This window comes from Phyllobates terribilis, unplaced genomic scaffold (genome assembly GCF_046119375.1).
Source record: "Phyllobates terribilis strain yellow unplaced genomic scaffold, ASM4611937v1 Scaffold_3__8_contigs__length_932513732, whole genome shotgun sequence".
NCBI lineage: Eukaryota > Metazoa > Chordata > Amphibia > Anura > Dendrobatidae > Phyllobates > Phyllobates terribilis.
Window position 1 is genome coordinate 45693670 of NW_027362763.1, and position 20125 is coordinate 45713794.

General features: G+C 49.2%; 1 protein-coding gene across 2 annotated transcripts in view; it reads right to left on the reverse strand.

Annotated features, from left to right (window-relative positions):
• The window catches only part of EPHX2 (epoxide hydrolase 2), a 78204-nt gene that overhangs the window by 35797 nt on the left and 22282 nt on the right, over window positions 1-20125 (reverse strand). For both annotated transcript variants that reach the window (XM_073673837.1, XM_073673838.1), the window contains exons 5-15: window positions 19533-19655; window positions 19334-19405; window positions 10300-10395; window positions 10009-10087; window positions 9494-9528; window positions 8410-8436; window positions 7494-7579; window positions 7226-7337; window positions 6584-6658; window positions 2286-2331; window positions 1225-1327 (exon numbers count right to left, since the gene is read on the reverse strand). In XM_073673837.1, the coding sequence (XP_073529938.1) occupies window positions 1225-1327; window positions 2286-2331; window positions 6584-6658; window positions 7226-7337; window positions 7494-7579; window positions 8410-8436; window positions 9494-9528; window positions 10009-10087; window positions 10300-10395; window positions 19334-19405; window positions 19533-19655 (854 nt within the window). The remainder of the gene's footprint in view (window positions 1-1224; window positions 1328-2285; window positions 2332-6583; window positions 6659-7225; window positions 7338-7493; window positions 7580-8409; window positions 8437-9493; window positions 9529-10008; window positions 10088-10299; window positions 10396-19333; window positions 19406-19532; window positions 19656-20125) is intronic.

Here is a 20125-nt window from a genome sequence, read left to right on the forward strand (position 1 = left end):
GTAAGTGACATAGCTAATCAGAAGAACTATACTACATCTGTAACTGGACTTATTTGCTAATATTATTATTAGTATTATTACTACATATTGGGATAGGGTCTTGGAGATGTAAATACCCTGTTAAAGCCACATACTTACTTTTTTTTTTTCATTTCATAACTTTGAAAAAAAGTTTTTGTCATGCATTTTTTTTTTTTTTACACCCATCACTTTTTACTTTTCTATCATATGGAGCTTACTTTTTTTCTTACGAGCTTTTGTCTTACTGATCACATTTTGGGCCGCATACGACGTTTTGAATGCTTTTCGTTGCATGTTTTTTAGGGAGGGAGGCGCAAAGATGGAAAAAAAAAGACAATTGTAGCTTTTTCGATTTTTTTTCTTTTTTCTTTATGGTGTTTACCATGCGGATCAATATTACATTTTCATAGATTGGATTTCTATGGATTTGAAGACACCAAAAATATGTTTTTCTTTATTTCTTTAACTTTCGAATTGGGAAATGGCGGAACGCTTAAACTTTTTAAGTGTTTTAATATATTTAAAAATAAAAAAAATAATATAAATAAATATATATATATATATATATATATATTTATTTATATATATATATATATATATATATATATATATATATATATATATATATATATATATATATATATATATATATATATATATATATATATATATATATATATTTTATTATTTTTCACTTTATTTTCTATTTCTGCTTGGAGACTTGAAGCCGCGATCCGTACTCCAGAATTGCAGTGTATAGTACAAATTTCCTATAACGAGCAGCTGGGCATCATGGGAGTACAAAGATGGAGGTAAAGGGGCCTTCAGAGGATCAACGCAAAGACTTCCCATGATCAAATCATGGGGATGGGGAGCAATGGGTGCTGAAACAGTCGCGTAATGAAATCACGAGAGCGGTAATTACGTGGTTAAATATCAGCGATCGGAGTTTGCTCTGGTTGCTGCTGTTAGGATCAGGTGCTGGCTGTGTAACACAGAAGGCACCCACCATGTATGGAGAGAGCGCAGCTCCTGAGCACACTTTGTATGTATGTTCACGAAGGGGAAAAATAAGCCATATTAATTTGTTTCCTCATGCATGCAACCTCATTGCAAAAGTCTGCAGTCCCCACAAGCCCATTCTGGTTATCAGCCAATCCCAAGCCCCTGTTCTGTTTGCTGGTGACGTGATAAGATTCCTACCTGAACCCATTCTTTTTAAACTGCGAGACGTAAAACTGCAGATCCGATTCGCTGAGTAGATGACTGCGGGGGATTTCTTCTGGGAGACCGACAAACAGACCGCCTGTAAGGAAGAAGAGCGGATGGTATGGGGATTGCTGGAAACATCGAAATCTATTTAATCACACATTAATTATATCTGGCATCTGATAATCCAGCACTTAACATCTCAGTATCAGGAGAAACTTTTTCAGATCCCAGGAAGAAAAGTACAATAAAAAATAATTCTTCATTACAGGCACAGTAGATTGGATTTTTTTTTAGGGCCTTTTTACTATTTCGTTAACCTGAGGATTTATTGGTGGCAGCTTATCTTTCCGCAAAAACAAAACAAAAGATCAGGCATACTGAAATCCAACTGCCCAATCTTCACTCTTCTGTCTCTGTTCCTGTCTCTTCTTGTGGGCATCGGGTTGATGCTCTGAGGACATTCATCCAGATAATGTAAACCCAGCTCGGGAGGGGGGGGGGGGGTTGATGTCGTTCCTTCCGCTACATTGCAAATTCAACACTGCTATTCCGGTCATCATGGTTATAGAACAGCTACATCAAGCACTGCTGTGCAACTCTGCTATTTCGTTGCTCCAGCTCTGATGTACTGAGACTCTCTTGCAAATCCAGCTCTTCCACATTGGTTTTCACAGGAGAATGAACTCTGCTGCAAACTCAGCTCTGCTGTGCTGCTTCCTCATAACTAACTCAATCTTAGCTCTGCTTACACTGGTTCCTCTTGGTTAAGCTAACTTTGCTACATCACTGTGCATTTAGCCTCCGTTCTCTACTCAGAGTGAACTTTTCAGGTACTTCTTGGAGTGGACTTTAAAAACTTTTTTAAACACTTTTTTCGCAGGTTTTTTTTTTTTTCATTTGAGTGGGGTCTGCGCCAAAAAACAGCTGAATAAAAAAAAGCAACAATCACCTATAAACTCATGTTGTGAAGTTACTCAGACGCCACAAACTTTTTTGTGAGTTTTCACCCGGGAGAAGATCTGTGGTGCTGAGAAGGTATCAGCGACACTTACCTCTCTCGCAGACTCCGCTGGTGCTTAAGGAAGATGAAAGTTTGTTCTACGATAAAACAGACACAAGTATTATAAAAAGCCGCCTCCACCTGCAAAGTGTCAGTCACGAAGAAGAGGAACGGTAACAGTTGTCATTCTGGAGCCTGGGAAAGCTGGGTGAGATCCCTGTGGAGCTCCGTAATGGCGGCTCCATCACAGGAGGACACCGGCGGGCCGCCATCAATTATTGACGGGGGAGACGGAGAGTTTAGTCGCGCTCTGCTTGGTGCTAATCTCTTTCGCTCCGGCTTTTCTTTGCCGTCTGACCCGTCCTTGTCAGAAACACCTCCGACACCAGAGTTCAGCGCCCGCCGGGAGGTGACGGGGAGGTCGTGTAGTGCGGACGGACGCTCCTCTCCTCCGATCACTTCCAGCAGGTGTCAATCACCGAGTGATACTGATACCGGAGGAAGAGCGCGACCAGCCCCCCGTAATTAACTGAGCGCCCATCACATGCACAGGACGACCCCCCGTGTAGGTGTGGAGTATATACACATCTACTGTCTGACGCCACTATCAGACAGGTAGCATTTCCCACGTATTCAGTAACATGTGAACTATTGATGAGATCGGATCTGGTGTCACTGACATTTTCCAGTGTGGAGGATTTCACACATTGTCTCATGTAGCAGGAGGGTGAGAGCACGAATACGGGGGAGGATCATCCGTAATATCACCAAAGCTCAAATACTATAATGTCTGGTAATAAGTCACCAGCGGAATAGTGAGTGCAGCTCTGGAGTATAATGCAGGATGTAACTCAGGATCAGTAATGTAATGTATATACACAGTGACTGCACCAGCAGAATAGTGAGTGCAGCTCTGGAGTATAATACAGGATGTAACTCAGGATCAGTACAGGATCAGTAATGTAATGTATGTACACAGTGACTGCACCAGCAGAATAGTGAGTGCAGCTCTGAAGTATAATACAGGATGTAACTCAGGATCAGTAATGTAATGTATGTACACAGTGACTGCACCAGCAGAATAGTGAGTGCAGCTCTGGAGGATAATACAGGATGTAACTCAGGATCAGTAATGTAATGTATGTACACAGTGACTGCACCAGCAGAATAGTGAGTGCAGCTCTGGAGTATAATGCAGGATGTAACTCAGGATCAGTAATGTAATGTATGTACACAGTGACTGCACCAGCAGAATAGTGAGTGCAGCTCTGGAGTATAATACAGGATGTAACTCAGGATCAGTACAGGATCAGTAATGTAATATATGTACACAGTGACTGCACCAGCAGAATAGTGAGTGCAGCTCTGGGGTATAATACAGGATGTAACTCAGGATCAGTAATGTAATGTATGTACACAGTGACTGCACCAGCAGAATAGTGAGTGCAGCTCTGGAGTATAATGCAGGATGTAACTCAGGATCAGTAATGTAATGTACGTACACAGTGACTGCACCAGCAGAATAGTGAGTGCAGCTCTGGAGTATAATGCAGGATGTAACTCAGGATCAGTAATGTAATGTATGTACACAGTGACTGCACCAGCAGAATAGTGAGTGCAGCTCTGGAGTATAATACAGGAGGTAACTCAGGATCAGTAATGTAATGTATGTACACAGTGACTGCACCAGCAGAATAGTGAGTGCAGCTCTGGAGTATAATACAGGAGGTAACTCAGGATCAGTAATGTAATGTCTGTACACAGTGACTCCACCAGCAGAATAGTGAGTGCAGCTCTGGGGTATAATACAGGATGTAACTCAGGATCAGTAATGTAATGTATGTACACAGTGACTGCACCAGCAGAATAGTGAGTGCAGCTCTGGAGTATAATACAGGATATAACTCAGGATTAGTCATGTAATGTACAGTACAGACCAAAAGTTTGGACACACCTTCTCATTTAAAGATTTTTCTGTATTTTCATGACTATGAAAATTGTACATTCACACTGAAGGCATCAAAACTATGAATTAACACATGTGGAATTATATACTTAACAAAAAAGTGTGAAACAACTGAAAATATGTCTTATATTCTAGGTTCTTCAAAGTAGCCACCTTTTGCTTTGATGACTGCTTTGCACACTCTTGGCATTCTCTTGATGAGCTTCAAGAGGTAGTCACCGGAAATGGTCTTCACTTCACAGGTGTGCCCTGTCAGGTTTAATAAGTGGGATTTCTTGCCTTATAAATGGGGTTGGGACCATCAGTTGTGTTGTGCAGAAGTCAGGTGGATACACAGCTGATAGTCCTACTGAATAGACTGTTAGAATTCGTATTATGGAAATAAAAAAGCAGCTAAGTAAAGAAAAACGAGTGGCCATCATTACTTTAAGAAATGAAGGTCAGTCAGTGCGAAATATTGGGCAAACTTTGAAAGTGTCCCCAAGTGCAGTTGCAAAAACCATCAAGCGCTACAAAGAAACTGGCTCACATGAGGATCGCCCCAGGAAAGGAAGACCAAGAGTCACCTCTGCTTCTGAGGATAAGTTTATCCGAGTCACCAGCCTCAGAAATCGCAGGTTAACAGCAGCTCAGATTAGAGACCAGGTCAATGCCACACAGAGTTCTAGCAGCAGACACATCTCTACAACAACTGTTAAGAGGAGACTTTGTGCAGCAGGCCTTCATGGTAAAATAGCTGCTAGGAAACCACTGCTAAGGACAGGCAACAAGCAGAAGAGACTTGTTTGGGCTAAAGAACACAAGGGATGGACATTAGACCAGTGGAAATCTGTGCTTTGGTCTGATGAGTCCAAATTTGAGATCTTTGATTCCAACCACCGTGTCTTTGTGCGACGCAGAAAAGGTGAACGGATGGACTCTACATGCCTGGTCCCCACCGTGAAGCATGGAGGAGGAGGTGTGATGGTGTGGGGGTGCTTTGCTGGTGACACTGTTGGGGATTTCTTCAAAATTTAAGGCATACTGAACCAGCATGGCTACCACAGCATCTTGCAGCGGCATGCTATTCCATCCGGTTTGCGTTTAGTTGGACCATCATTTATTTTTCAACAGGACAATGACCCCAAACACCTCCAGGCTGTGTAAGGGCTATTTGACCAAGAAGGAGAGTGATGGGGTGCTACGCCAGATGACCTGGCCTCCACAGTCACCAGACCTGAACCCAATCGAGATGGTTTGGGGTGAGCTGGACCGCAGAGTGAAGGCAAAAGGGCCAACAAGTGCTAAGCATCTCTGGGAACTCCTTCAAGATTGTTGGAAGACCATTTCCGGTGACTACCTCTTGAAGCTCATCAAGAGAATGCCAAGAGTGTGCAAAGCAGTCATCAAAGCAAAAGGTGGCTACTGTGAAGAACCTAGAATATAAGACATATTTTCAGTTGTTTCACACTTTTTTGTTAAGTATATAATTCCACATGTGGTAATTCATAGTTTTGATGCCTTCAGTGTGAATGTAGAATTTTCATAGTAATGAAAATACAGAAAAATCTTTAAATGAGAAGGTGTGTCCAAACTTTGGTCTGTATGTACACAGTGACTGCACCAGCAGAATAGTGAGTGCAGCTCTGGAGTATAATACAGGAGGTAACTCAGGATCAGTAATGTAATGTATGTACACAGTGACTGCACCAGCAGAATAGTGAGTGCAGCTCTGGAGTATAATACAGGATGTAACTCAGGATCAGTAATGTAATGTATGTACACAGTGACTGCACCAGCAGAATAGTGAGTGCAGCTCTGGAGTATAATACAGGATGTAACTCAGGATCAGTAATGTAATGTATGTACACAGTGACTGCACCAGCAGAATAATGAGTGCAGCTCTGGAGTATAATACAGGATGTAACTCAGGATCAGTAATGTAATGTATGTACACAGTGACTCCACCAGCAGAATAGTGAGTGCAGCTCTGAAGTATAATACAGGATGTAACTCAGGATTAGTACAGGATCAGTAATGTAATGTATGTACACAGTGACTCCACCAGCAGAATAGTGAGTGCAGCTCTGGAGTATAATACAGGATGTAACTCAGGATCAGTAATGTAATGTATGTACACAGTGACTGCACCAGCAGAATAGTGAGTGCAGCTCTGGAATATAATACAGGATGTAACTCAGGATCAGTAATGTAATGTATGTACACAGTGACTGCACCAGCGGAATAGTGAGTGCAGCTCTGGAGTATAATACAGGCTGTATATATCCTATCATGTGTCGCGCTGTACAGGAGACTGGGGCAGGTGTGGAATAATGATGTAAAGATGTGGACAGATATTTAAGTACAATTACTGACAGAGCTATTTCCTATGGAGGATAATTTACCTTTTCTCCTGGACCACGGAAAAATATTTTAAATGTTCTTTCCAAATTTTTCTCCAGTTCTGCTTCAGCGACGCCCTAAGAAATGAAAACACAATTAGCAATGGGAGGAAGAGGAGGATGAGGATGAGGAGGAGGAGGAGGAGGAGGAGGAGGAGGAGGAGGAGGAGGAGGAGAAGAAGGAGAAGGAGGAGGAGAAGGAGGAGGAGGGGGAGGAGGAGGAGGAGGAGGAGGGGGAGGGGGAGGAGGAGGAGGAGGAGGAGGAGGAGGAGGAGGAGGAGGAGGAGGGGGAGGGGGAGGGGGAGGAGGAGGAGGAGGAGGAGGAGGAGGAGGAGGAGGAGGGGGAGGGGGAGGGGGAGGAGGAGGAGGAGGAGGAGGAGGAGGAGGAGGAGGAGGGGGAGGAGGGGGAGGAGGAGGAGGGATGATAGAGATTGTGCTGTCACTGATGGTTGTGCCTCCGCCATCGGCGATTACAGACAGGGTCGGCCGCACAGTCGGTGCAGTACAGCGGAGCAGCAGCGGCCGGGTCTATCATCCACAGAGATAAAGACCTGCAGCCGGCCATGCTGGGGCTTGTAGTCCTGCAGTGGATGGTCCCCGAGCATTCGTGCTCGGTATTGGGGGGGGGGGGGGGGGACAACTCACCGGTTCCTGGAAATAAATCTGGTAATCAAAGATGGGGTTCCCTTTTATTGTCTCACTGGCTTTTCTCTCTGGATTAATGGGGAAGAATGGCGTATTGAGCGACGCCACGGCTCTGCAAACAACAGGTAAGAAGTAATAGACATGTCCGCTCCTGAAATACTCTGCACAGCTGGTGTCGCTGCTGCAGCCGCTATAAGAGTCCGTCTCGGACTTCTTCTCTACCATCACAATGGCCGCCTCTTACATACCGAGAGCGACATCTACTTACTTCACTCTCTCGGGAAAGAACAGCGCCAGGTTCCAAACAAAGAAGCCGCCCCAGTCGTGGCCGATGAACGTGGCCTGAGAGATCCCCTGAAAAACAGAAGGAGCTCCAGCCAGCGGCAGAAAGACAAGCGAACAAAAGCCCCCCCAGAGGCCGAAGGGTGGGAGAAGAGCTCTGTGGTCACAGCTCTGAAAATAGGTCTGTGCAAAGGTCATTGTACAGGAGGAGGAGGAGGTGAGCTGTGACATCACCTATTGTGTATGGTGGATCCTGTGTTATCTACTGTATATAGAGGTGTTATCAGTCATTGTGCAGGAGGAGGAGGTGAGCTGTGACATCTCCTATTGTGAATGGTGGATCCTGTGTTCTCTACTGTATATAGAGGTGTTATCAGTCATTGTACAGGAGGAGGAGGTGAGCTGTGACATCACCTATTGTGAATGGTGGATCCTGTGTTATCTACTGTATATAGAGGTGTTATCAGTCATTGTACAGGAGGAGGAGGAGGTGAGCTGTGACATCACCTATTGTGAATAGCGCCCTAAGCAAACTCTATCGGTGTGCATTATAATACTACACAGCCACCCCCTCCATGAACTAGTAGGTTAGTGAATGGCTGTTTGCATCAGTATTTTGCACATGTGCTGCCCCCGCCTTTATCATGGAGGCTTGCTGCATCCTGCAGTGCATTGTTAGTCTGGCCTGGAGTTGGTAAGGTATTATCTTTTACTGTGATGCTTTTTGAAATGATGTCTAATGTTAACCGAAGAGACAGGACGGTAATAAAATGCGGATGGAACAGCAATAAAGACATAAAAATGTGCAAAAAATCCAGAGGTAAAATTTACAGACTGAGATCAAGACACTCAAAGTCTCATTCTGTAAAAAGTAACGGAAATATCAACTTCAGATCACTCACCAGCTTATCCAGGAAAGTCACCGCGTCCTGCAAGAAATACAAGAAACACGAAGATATCAGAGGAAGAAAAGGAGAGAACTCGATAGCAAGTGATTGCGTGTATATACCACCGCCACAGCATATATACCACTCCTGCCCCGGCCACAGAGTCTGCATCGCTGCCCCGGCCACAGAGTCTGCATCGCTGCCTCGGCCACAGAGTGTACACCCCTGCACCGGCCACAGAGTCTGCATTGCTGCCCCGGCCACAGAGTGTACACCCCTGCACCGGCCACAGAGTCTGCATTGCTGCCCCGGCCACAGAGTCTGCATCGCTGCCCCGGCCACAGAGTCTGCATCGCTGCCCCGGCCACAGAGTCTGCATCGCTGCCCCGGCCACAGAGTCTGCATCGCTGCCCCGGCCACAGAGTCTGCATCGCTGCCCCGGCCACAGAGTCTGCATCGCTGCCCCGGCCACAGAGTCTGCATCGCTGCCCCGGCCACAGAGTCTGCATCGCTGCCCCGGCCACAGAGTCTGCATCGCTGCCCCGGCCACAGAGTCTGCATCGCTGCCCCGGCCACAGAGTCTGCATCGCTGCCCCGGCCACAGAGTCTGCATCGCTGCCCCGGCCACAGAGTCTGCATCGCTGCCCCGGCCACAGAGTCTGCATCGCTGCCCCGGCCACAGAGTCTGCATCGCTGCCCCGGCCACAGAGTCTGCATCGCTGCCCCGGCCACAGAGTCTGCATCGCTGCCCCGGCCACAGAGTCTGCATCGCTGCCCCGGCCACAGAGTCTGCATCGCTGCCCCGGCCACAGAGTCTGCATCGCTGCCCCGGCCACAGAGTCTGCATCGCTGCCCTGGCCACAGAGTCTGCATCGCTGCCCCGGCCACAGAGTCTACACCGCTACCCAGTAAGCAGGAGACCCAGGGCCGGTCACTACATCAAGGTCCGCACTCGGACCATGAATGAAGGATGTGTGAGGGTCCTAAGGGTTAATGTTCTAGACCAAAATCGCCCTAACAGCTTGATGGACGGTCAGCTCATGTGATCGAAGGGTAAAGAACCGGCCATTCCTGCACCCGACTGTAAAGTTAGTCGTACCTGGCAGAGCACTTGTTGGGAGTATTCCTCAATCTCTGGAACAAATTAAGAAAAAAAACATCATTCCTTTTTCACGTTTTCACATTTTACTCATTATGTAGAGAGATTGGACATGTTTGTTTGCCTTTTGTAACTATAAGACATTCAAAGACAAATCCAGAAATACCTTCACATGGTCGGTCCGTTCCTCCATTACTGAGAAACCGGCGTTTGAACTGATATGCAAATGAGGCTGAAGATCTATGGTAGATCCAAAGCCTCTGTCATTCCAGCTCTATTCCCCGCCCAATGCTGCTGCTAGACTGATGGCTCCTTCACCTGAAGTCGCAGCATAGAGGCTGCCAGTAAAGCAGGCGGCTCCGGGCGGCGAATAGAGCTGGAGTGACCGAGGCTTCGGATCTACCATAGCTCTTCAGCCCCATTTACATAACAATTCAAACGCCGATTTCTCAGTAACGGAGGATCGGACCGGCCATGTAAAAGGTATTGCTGTACTTGTCTATGAAGTTACTTACCAGGTGGAGCAGACGAGTCCCCATAGCCCTTCATGTCCAGGGCTATAACTCTGTAGCCAGCAGTAGCCAAGGCCGGCAACTACAATGAAAATGGGAACAAATGAGAATGTTTCTGACCGTGAACACACCATAGACAAATCAATGACTGACTGCAGCGGTCACAACAACAAATATCGCCCAAGACGGCTGGAAAGTGTTTATAATATTATTGTGAGCCTTAGGAAGCCATTCTGTATAGTAAGATGTAAACCTTGCGGACTGTCAGCACATAGTAGGGTTAGCGTTACTCACCTGGTACCGCCACGAATACCAGCTCTCCGGAAAGCCGTGACACAGGCAGATCGCCGGCCCGCTGCCCATCTCTACATAATGCAGCTTCACGCCGGGCTACGAGGAGGGAGACAGTAACGATACAAGAGTCAATGACATCCGGGGATACATTCCCATCCTTATCCTTCCTCCTGGTCTCATCTGACCCTTCCCATTCTCATTACTGGTGATACATTGTATCCAGAAGGAATTGATCTCATTTACATCAGGAAAGAAACATGAGATTATAGCCCCCCCTGTATATACTCCAGTAACCTGGTCCTGGAGGGTCCTCCACATAGGAGACACCGGCAGAGAAGAGCCGCGAGGTTTATGTAGGAGAGGAGCTGCAGGCAGTAGGGATTATTCCCGACCGCTCCTTCCTTACGTCTCCGCCTGGATGGAGACATCCTGAGATGAGGGACTTAAGATGAACGGCTTAGAAGGATGTCCTGGCACTTCTATTCATCAAAGACGGTCATCTCAGGACGCGGATGTAAGGATATATCGAGGAGAAGGAAGACTGGACATGAGCCGGTGCGGGGCCGACCTCAGGACTGATCAGAGATCGGCACATGTACAGAGAACTTTATACGCAGGAAAAACAAGCGCCTGGTATATAATACCTGGCCCATATCATTGGTGCAAGCAGTGCGGCCGCACAGGGGCCCAAGAGGTAAGGGGGCTCCCTTTCTGTCTGTGTTCGCAGTGATTTGGCCCCTCGCCCCCAGTGTGCAACATCCAGTCCCATTGCCTCCAGTGTGTAACATCCGACCCCCGATCCCGCGGTATAACAGCCAGACCCCTAACCTAGGAGTGTAACAACCGACCCCCGATCCCGTGGTATAACAGCCAGACCCCTAACCCAGGAGTGTAACAACCGACCCCCGATCCCGTGGTATAACAGCCAGACCCCTAACCTAGGAGTGTAACAACCGACCCCCGATCCCGTGGTATAACAGCCAGACCCCTAACCCAGGAGTGTGACATCCGACCCCCGATCCTGCGGTATAACAGCCAGACCCCCAACCCCGGTGTATAACATATGACCCCCGATCCCGCGGTATAACAGCCAGACCCCCGACCCCGGTGTATAACATATGACCCCCGATCCCGTGGTATAACAGCCAGACCCCTAACCCAGGAGTGTGACATCCGACCCCCGATCCCACGGTATAACAGCCAGACCCCTAACCCAGGAGTGTGACATCCGACCCCCCGATACCGTGGTATAACAGCCAGACCCCTAACCCAGGAGTGTAACAACCGACCCCCGATCCCGTGGTATAACAGCCAGACCCCTAACCCAGGAGTGTGACATCCGACCCCCGATCCCACGGTATAACAGCCAGACCCCTAATCCAGGAGTGTGACATCCGACCCCCCGATCCCGTGGTATAACAGCCAGACCCCTAACCCAGGAGTGTAACAACCGACCCCCGATCCCGTGGTATAACAGCCAGACCCCCAACCACAGTGTGTAACATCCGACCCCCCGATAACGTGTATAACAGCCAGCCCCCCCGATCCCGCAGTATAACATCTGACCCCCGATCCCGTGGTATAACAGCCAGCCTCCCAACCCCGGTGTGTAACATCTGACCCCCGATAACGTGTATAACAGCCAACCCCCCCTATCCCGGTGTGTAACATCTGACCCCCGAACACGTGTATAAAAGTCAACCCCCCCGACCACCAAACCAGTGTGTAACAGCCAACCCCCCCACCCCCCCCGTGGTATGTAACATCCGACCCCTGATCCCGTGGTATAACAGCCAGCCCCCCGACCCCGGTGTGTAACATCCGGACCCCGGTGTGTAACATCTGACCCCCGATCCCGGTGTGTATCATCCGACCCCGATCCCATGGTATAACAGCCAACCCCCCAATCCCAGTGTATAACATCCGACCCCCATGTGTAACATCCGTCCCCCGAGCCCATGGTATAACAGTCGACCCCTCGATCCCAGTGTGAAACATCCGACCCCCGATCCCGTGGTATAACAGCCGACCCCCGATTCCGTGGTATAACAGCTGACCCTCCAATCCCGTTGTGTAACATCCGACCCCCGATCCCGTGGTATAACAGCCGACCCTCCAATCCCGTTGTGTAACATCCGACCCCCGATCCCGTGGTATAACAGCCGACCCTCCAATCCCGTTGTGTAACATCCGACCCCCGATCCCGTGGTATAACAGCTGACCCTCCAATCCCGTTGTGTAACATCCGACCCCCGATCCCGTGGTATAACAGCCGACCCTCCAATCCCGGTGTATAAGATCCGACCCCCGATCCCGTGGTATAACAGCTGACCCTCCAATCCCAGTGTATAAGATCTGACCCCATTGTATAACAGCCAACCCCGGTGTGTTACATCCATCCACCAATCCCGCGGTATAACAGCCGACCCCTCGATCCCGGTGTATAACATCCGACCTCCGATCCCGCGGTATAACAGCCAACTCCCTGATCCCGGTGTATAACATCCGACCCCGGTGCGTAACATCCGTCCCTCAATCCTGCGATATAACAGCCGACCCCTTGATCCCGGTGTATAACATACGACCCAGATGTGTAACATCCGTCCCCCGATCCCGCGGTATAACAGCCGACCCCCCAATCCCGGTGTATAACATCTGGCCCCCTGCCATACCATCTGCCTTTACTGACATGTGACAGAGCGGCCGGTGGTGCAGAGCTCCCTGATACCAGCACGGTCCTGTGATAGGAGCCACTGGGGTAACAAGTCCGTCCATGCCATTTCTTCTCTCATCACCTGTGTGTGATATTATTGAGAAGTGGAAGGAACCGCAGCAACTCAGCCACAAAGTGGAGACCCCATAAGGTTACAGAGCGAGGGGCCGAGTGCTGAGGAGCAGAGGGCAAAGAAATCCCCACAGCTCTGCTGATCCCATATTTGCATAGTGCAGACCTCTGCTGGTATCAGCCCGAACATAGCGCCCCCGCCAGGAGCTTCATGGACGAGCAGCTGCATGCAGCCATACATCACCAAGCACAATGCCAAGCGTCGGATGGAGTGGTGTAAAGCTGCCACCACTGGACTCTGGAGGAGACGTGTTCTGTATAGTGACGGATCACACTTTTCTATCTGGCATCTAAAGGAGGAGTATGGGTTTGGTGATTCCAGGAGAACGTTACCCCCTGACTACATTGTGCCCGCTGTAAAGATGGTGGAGGATGATGCTATGGGCTGTTATCAGGGGTCGGCATTGGGCCCTTAGTTCCACTGAAGGGAAATCTTAATCTTCAGCACAAGACATTGTGGACAATTGTAGTTTCCGGCTTCATGGGAACAGTTTGGGGAAGACCCTTTTCTGTTCCCCATGACTGTGCCCAGTGCACAAGCTCCATATAGAGATGGAGGGGAGACCATGAGCGACCGCACAGAGCCCGGACCTCAGCTTCATCCAACACCAATAACTGTGAGTCCGGCCTCCCCCAATATCAGGGTCAGACCTCACAAATGGGCAAAAATACCCACAGAGACCTCCAAAATCTTATAGAAATCCATATAGGTATCTGTGATTTGGCTGGGGCACATTTCCTCTGTGGAATACAAGGTCCGCACTGTTCCTAAGGGTGAGATGAATGGGATTCTGTGGGTCGTTGGCTCCTTGCGGCATCAAGGAGGCATCATTGCCCTCTGACCTCACACCGAGGTATCACAGAACTATCCGTCCTTTCATCTGCTCCGGATCTATGAGCTGCTCGCCGAACGGAGGATAATGGCCTCCTCTTCATCTTCTCCTGCAGTATATTACCGATCCCAGGAACCGATGGCTGTAAACTAGCAGTATACAGCGTATACATTACTCACAGGGTCGCAGACCTCCGCAATCCATACAGGGGTCAGCGCCGGCCTTGCTTTATAAAAAGTAATAGCGCGAGGATGATTTGTTATATACGACATCGAGTCACTGATCTATGAAGCCCCAAAATCCAATAATCCGGCATTTACCAACAGATGACAGAGAAGGGTAAAAATAAAATATCAATATAAAACGCGGAGGGCAAAAGGTGGGAGCGAAATGCGTCAGCACCAATAAGAAGTCCCAGCCCGGACCGTACAGGCAGGAGTCAATGAAGGGGTTAAAGCAGCTTAAGACTGAAATCCTTATCAATGTCCGGCAGGTAATGCAGACGGCAGAGCCATCACTGGACAGCGGGTCCCTGCCAGCGTCAAGACTGGTGACGGGGCTTATCTCTGCCCCTGATGCCAGTCGGCAGCTGCCCGTGTACAGCACGTTCTGCCGAGCAGCCGCCGCCGCTTATCTGCTCCGTACTAATCACACAGACGAGCGTCCAAAAGTTCAGAGAGTTTTCACTTTGGCACAAAAATAAATCACATCTTGGATTTATCCTAACAGCTGATTGGTGAATATTTGGACATATATTCAGCCAGAACAGTAAAACCAAAACTAGCGTAAGCCCCCATCTGCGAACAAAATAACTGATCCCCCCCAAGCGTTTGCAGGGTCCTGTGCTATCCGGCACCAACAGCCGCACATCCCACCAATGATCTGGGAATCTGGAGACCAAGTGATCGTTTCTTCCATCGTTCCACCGTCCATTTATGATGCTGACAGCAGTGGACAGGAGTCAGTATGGGCACCGTGACCGGTCTGCAGCTACAGCCCCACAGATAGCGAGCTGCAACGCTGACTCCTTTCTATCATAGCTGTGATGCGGTGTGTCCTGACTCCTTCCTATCATAGCTGTGATGCGGTGTGTCCTGACTCCTTCCTATCATAGCTGTGATGCTCTGTGTGTCCTGACCCCTTTCTATCATAGCTGTAATGCTCTGTGTGTCCTGACCCCTTTCTATCATAGCTGTGATGCTCTGTGTGTCCTGACCCCTTTCTATCATAGCTGCGATGCTCTGTGTGTCCTGACTCCTTCCTACCATAGCTGTGATGCTCTGTGTGTCCTGACCCCTTTCTATCATAGCTGTAATGCTCTGTGTGTCCTGACTTCTTCCTATCATAGCTGCGATGCTCTGTGTGTCCTGTCTCCTTTCTATCATAGCTGTGATGCTCTGTGTGTCCTGACCCCTTACCATCATAGCTGCGATGCTCTGTGTGTCCTGACTTCTTCCTATCATAGCTGCGATGCTCTGTGTGTCCTGTCTCCTTTCTATCATAGCTGTGATGCTCTGTGTGTCCTGACCCCTTACCATCATAGCTGCGATGCTCTGTGTCCTGACCCCTTTCTATCATAGCTGTGATGCTCTGTGTGTCCTGACACCTTTCTATCATAGCTGTGATGCTCTGTGTGTCCTGACACCTTTCTATCATAGCTGTGATGCTGTATGTCCTGACACCTTTCTATCATAGCTGTGATGCTCTGTGTGTCCTGACTCCTTTCTATCATAGCTGTGATGCTCTGTGTGTACTGACACCTTTCTATCATAGCTGTGATGCTCTGTGTATCCTGACACCTTTCTATCATAGCTGCGATGCTCTGTGTGTCATGACACCTTTCTATCGTAGCTGTGATGCTCTGTGTGTCCTGACACCTTTCTATCGTAGCTGTGATGCTCTGTGTGTCATAACTCCTTTCTATCATAGCTGCGATGCTCTGTTTGTCCTCACCCCTTTCTATCATATCTGCGATGCTCTGTGTGTCCTGACTCCTTTCTATCATAGCTGCGATTCTCTGTGTGTCCTGACACCTTTCTATCATAGCTGCGATGCTCTGGGGGGCCTGACACCTTTCTATCATAGCTGTGATGCTCTGTGTGTCCTGACACCTTTCTATCATAGCTGCGATGCTCTGGGGGGCCTGACCCCTTTCTATCATAGTTGCAACGCTCTGTGTGTCCTGACCCCTTTCTAGCATAGCTGTCATGCTATGTGTGTCCTGACACCTTTCTATCACAGCTGTGATGCTCTGTGTGTCCTGACACTTTTCTATCATAGCTGTAATGCTCTGTGTGTCCTGACACCTTTCTTTCATAGTTGCGACGCTCTGTGTCCTGACCCCTTTCTAGCATAGCTGTCATTCTATGTGTGTCCTGACACCTTTCTATCATAGCTGCGATGCTCTGTGTGTCCTGACCCCTTTCTAGCATAGCTGTGATGCTCTGTGTATCCTGACACCTTTCTATCATAGCTGCGATGCTCTGTGTGTCCTGACACCTTTCTATCATAGCTGCGATGCTCTATGTGTCCTGACACCTTTTTCTATCATAGCTGCGATGCTCTGTGTATCCTGACCCCTTTCTATCATAGCTGCAATGAGCTTCTGTCTGCCTTGATGGAAGAAGAAACATGGGGCCATATCCAGAGTTGATTCTCAAGGTGTTGGGGTCCTGCTCGTTGCAGGTTCTCACCCTAATAACGCGGCATCGCCTGATGTTTGTGGGAGCAGCTGTGATTTCCACCATCATCTTACAGGGGATTCTCTAATGGTATCGTCCGGTAAGAAGTGAATCATCACCGTCACATCTCCATTTATCCCAGAATGAGCTATGACACACGTGTGAGCCGAGTGATAGGGGGCTGCAGTCAGCCATCGCTTATCACAGGAGCACGAAGGGCCGCCGCCGGAAATCGGCTCCGCTCCAGTGGTAACACTAATAATATCTCATCATCACTGCTGCACTGATAGAAGATCCAGGACACAGACTGCGCCATCATCGGCCATTCTGCTAGTTATGGCACAGCAGGGGCCGGCGACTGGTCCCTCCATCACCAGGAGCTGTAGGGGTACAGACAGGATGCAGAAGGGAGAATGTACAGTGCAGGCTCCGCAGCCCTGTATATAGTGTGGAGATGGTCTTGTGGGGTGTGCCCGGTATACGGCGGGTCTTGTGGAGTGTTCCCGGTATACGGTGGGTCTTGGGGGGGGGTATGTTCCCGGTATACGGTGGGTCTTGGGGGGTGTTCCCAGTATACAGCAGGTCTCGTGAGATGTTCCTAGTACATGGCAAGTAATGTGGGGGATTTTCAAAGTATGCGGCAGGTCTTGTGGGGTGTTCCTGGTATACAGCAGGTCTTGTGGGGTGTTTACGGTACACGGCAGGTCTTGTGGGATGTTCCCGGTACACGGCAGGTCTTGTGGGATGTTCCCGGTACACGGCAGGTCTTGTGGGATGTTCCCGGTACACGGCAGGTCTTGTGGGATGTTCCCGGTACACGGCAGGTCTTGTGGGATGTTCCCGGTACACGGCAGGTCTTGTGGGATGTTCCTGGTATACAACAGGTCTTGTGGAGGGTTCCCGGTACACGGCAGGTCTTGTGGGGTGTTCCTGGTATACGACAGGTCTTGTGGAGGGTTCCCGGTACACGGCAGGTCTTGTGGGGTGTTCCTGGTATACGACAGGTCTTGTGGAGGGTTCCCGGTACACGGCAGGTCTTGTGGGATGTTCCTGGTATACGGCAGGTCTTGTGGGATGTTCCCGGTATACGGCAGGTCTTGTGGAATGTTCCCAGTATACAGCAGGTCTTGTGGGATGTTCCTGGTATACGGCAAGTCTTGTGGGATGTTCCCGGTATACGGCAGGTCTTGTGAGATGTTCCCAGTATACAGCAGGTCTTGTGGGATGTTCCCAGTATACGGCAGGTCTTGTGGGATGTTCCCAGTATACGGCAGGTCTTGTGGGATGTTCCCGGTATACGGCAGGTCTTGTGGAGGGTTCCCGGTACACGGCAGGTCTTGTAGGATGTTTACGGTATACGGCAGGTCTTGTGGGATGTTTCCGATATACGGCAGGTCTTGTGGAGGGTTCCCAGTACACGACAGGTCTTGTGGGATGTTTCCGGTATACGGCAGGTCTTGTGGAGGGTTCCCGGTACACGGCAGGTCATGTGGGGTGTTCCCGGTACACGGCAGGTCTTGTGAGATGTTCCCGGTACACAGCAGGTCTTGTGGGATGTTCCCGGTACACGGTAGGTCTTGTGGGGTGTTCCTGGTATACGACAGGTCTTGTGGGATGTTCCCGGTATACAGCAGGTCTTGTGGGGTGTTTCCGATATACGGCAGGTCTTGTGGGATGTTCCCGGTATACAGCAGGTCTTGTGGGATGTTTCCAGTATACGGCAGGTCTTGTGGGATGTTCCCGATATACAGCAGGTCTTGTGGAGGGTTCCCGGTGCATGGCAGGTCTTGTGGGATGTTCCCGGTATACGGCAGGTCTTGAGGGATGTTTTCCGATATACGGCAGGTCTTCTGGAGGGTTCCCGGTACACGGCAGGTCTTGTGGAGGGTTCCCGGTATATGGCAGGTCTTGTGGAGGGTTCCCGGTACACGGCAGGTCTTGTGGGGTGTTCCCGGTATATGGCAGGTCTTGTGGGATGTTTCCGGTATACGGCAGGTCTTGTGGGATGTTTCCGGTATACGGCAGGTCTTGTGGGATGTTCCAGGTACACGGCAGGTCTTGTGGGATGTTTCCGGTATACGGCAGGTCTTGTGGAGGGTTCCTGGTACATGGCAGGTCTTGTGGGATGTTTCCGGTATACGGCAGGTCTTGTGGGATGTTTCCGATATACGGCAGGTCTTGTGGAGGGTTCCCAGTACACGGCAGGTCTTGTGGGATGTTCCCGGTACACGGCAGGTCTTGTGGGATGTTCCCGGTACACGGCAGGTCTTGTGGGATGTTACCGGTATACTGATGCAGACGATAGATACAGTACAGAGAGCAATCTTTCTATTACAGTTTTAAAGAACAGGGGGAAAAAATGGATGTAACATGGATGCACCCTAGAAGAAAAATGACCGTTGTCACGGACGTACGTGCAGCATAAGGCATGAACGTGCTCATCGTCCAGTGTGGACGAGGCATCTGCGTATTTCATGGCATGACCCTGGCATTTCTCGATGGTGCTGATGGAGCCCTTTTGACAAATGTTCCCATTTTCAGAGACTATGCGGAGGTGATAAGTAACGATATCTCGTCCCTTCGTTCTTAATGTGTAGAGGGGAGCGCAGTATTACGCTCGATGCAGCAGGTCTCATTGCGCAGCTTTTGCTCCCAATCCCCGGTGGAGATCCTACCTTGATGGTGACGTATCCATGAGACACAGTGTCAGGGTCGGCAGCCGGCGGCAGCACATCGTCATCCAGGAGCTGCGGTAACAAGAGCGAAACTCATGCACTGACTGTATAGAAGAGCAGCGCTCCCCAGGGATTCTGCATTTTCATCTTTTTGGGGGGAAATGTCAGATTATCAGCCCTGATTACTTATATTCTTCACCTTCACACCGGACAATTCTTGCAGCTCCTTCAGAGCTTTCTCTGTGTCTCTGACCAGCACTGTAGATATCCCCAGATCACGGGCCGGTTTCAGGTTCGCACCGATGTCATCAAGGAAAATGGCCTGAAAGACAAAATGTAACGCTGCAGCCAGAGAGGATAAAATAATGGCCGGGGTCAGGACTGGCCGAGACGCCAGCAGAGACCCGGGGCATCGTAACAAGCCGCCGCCGAACATAGGATGTATGTGCACAGGGATCGCACCAGCAGAATAGTGAGTGCAGCTCTGGAGTGTAATACAGGATGTAACTCAGGATCAGTAATGTAATGTATGTACACAGTGACTGCACCAGCAGAATAGTGAGTGCAGCTCTGGAGTATAATACAGGATGTAACTCAGGATCAGTAATGTAATGTATGTACAGAGTGACTGCACCAGCAGAATAGTGAGTGCAGCTCTGGAGTATAATACAGGATGTAACTCAGGATCAGTAATGTAATGTATGTACACAGTGACTGCACCAGCAGAATAGTGAGTGCAGCTCTGGAGCATAATACAGGATGTAACTCAGGATCAGTAATGTAATGTATGTA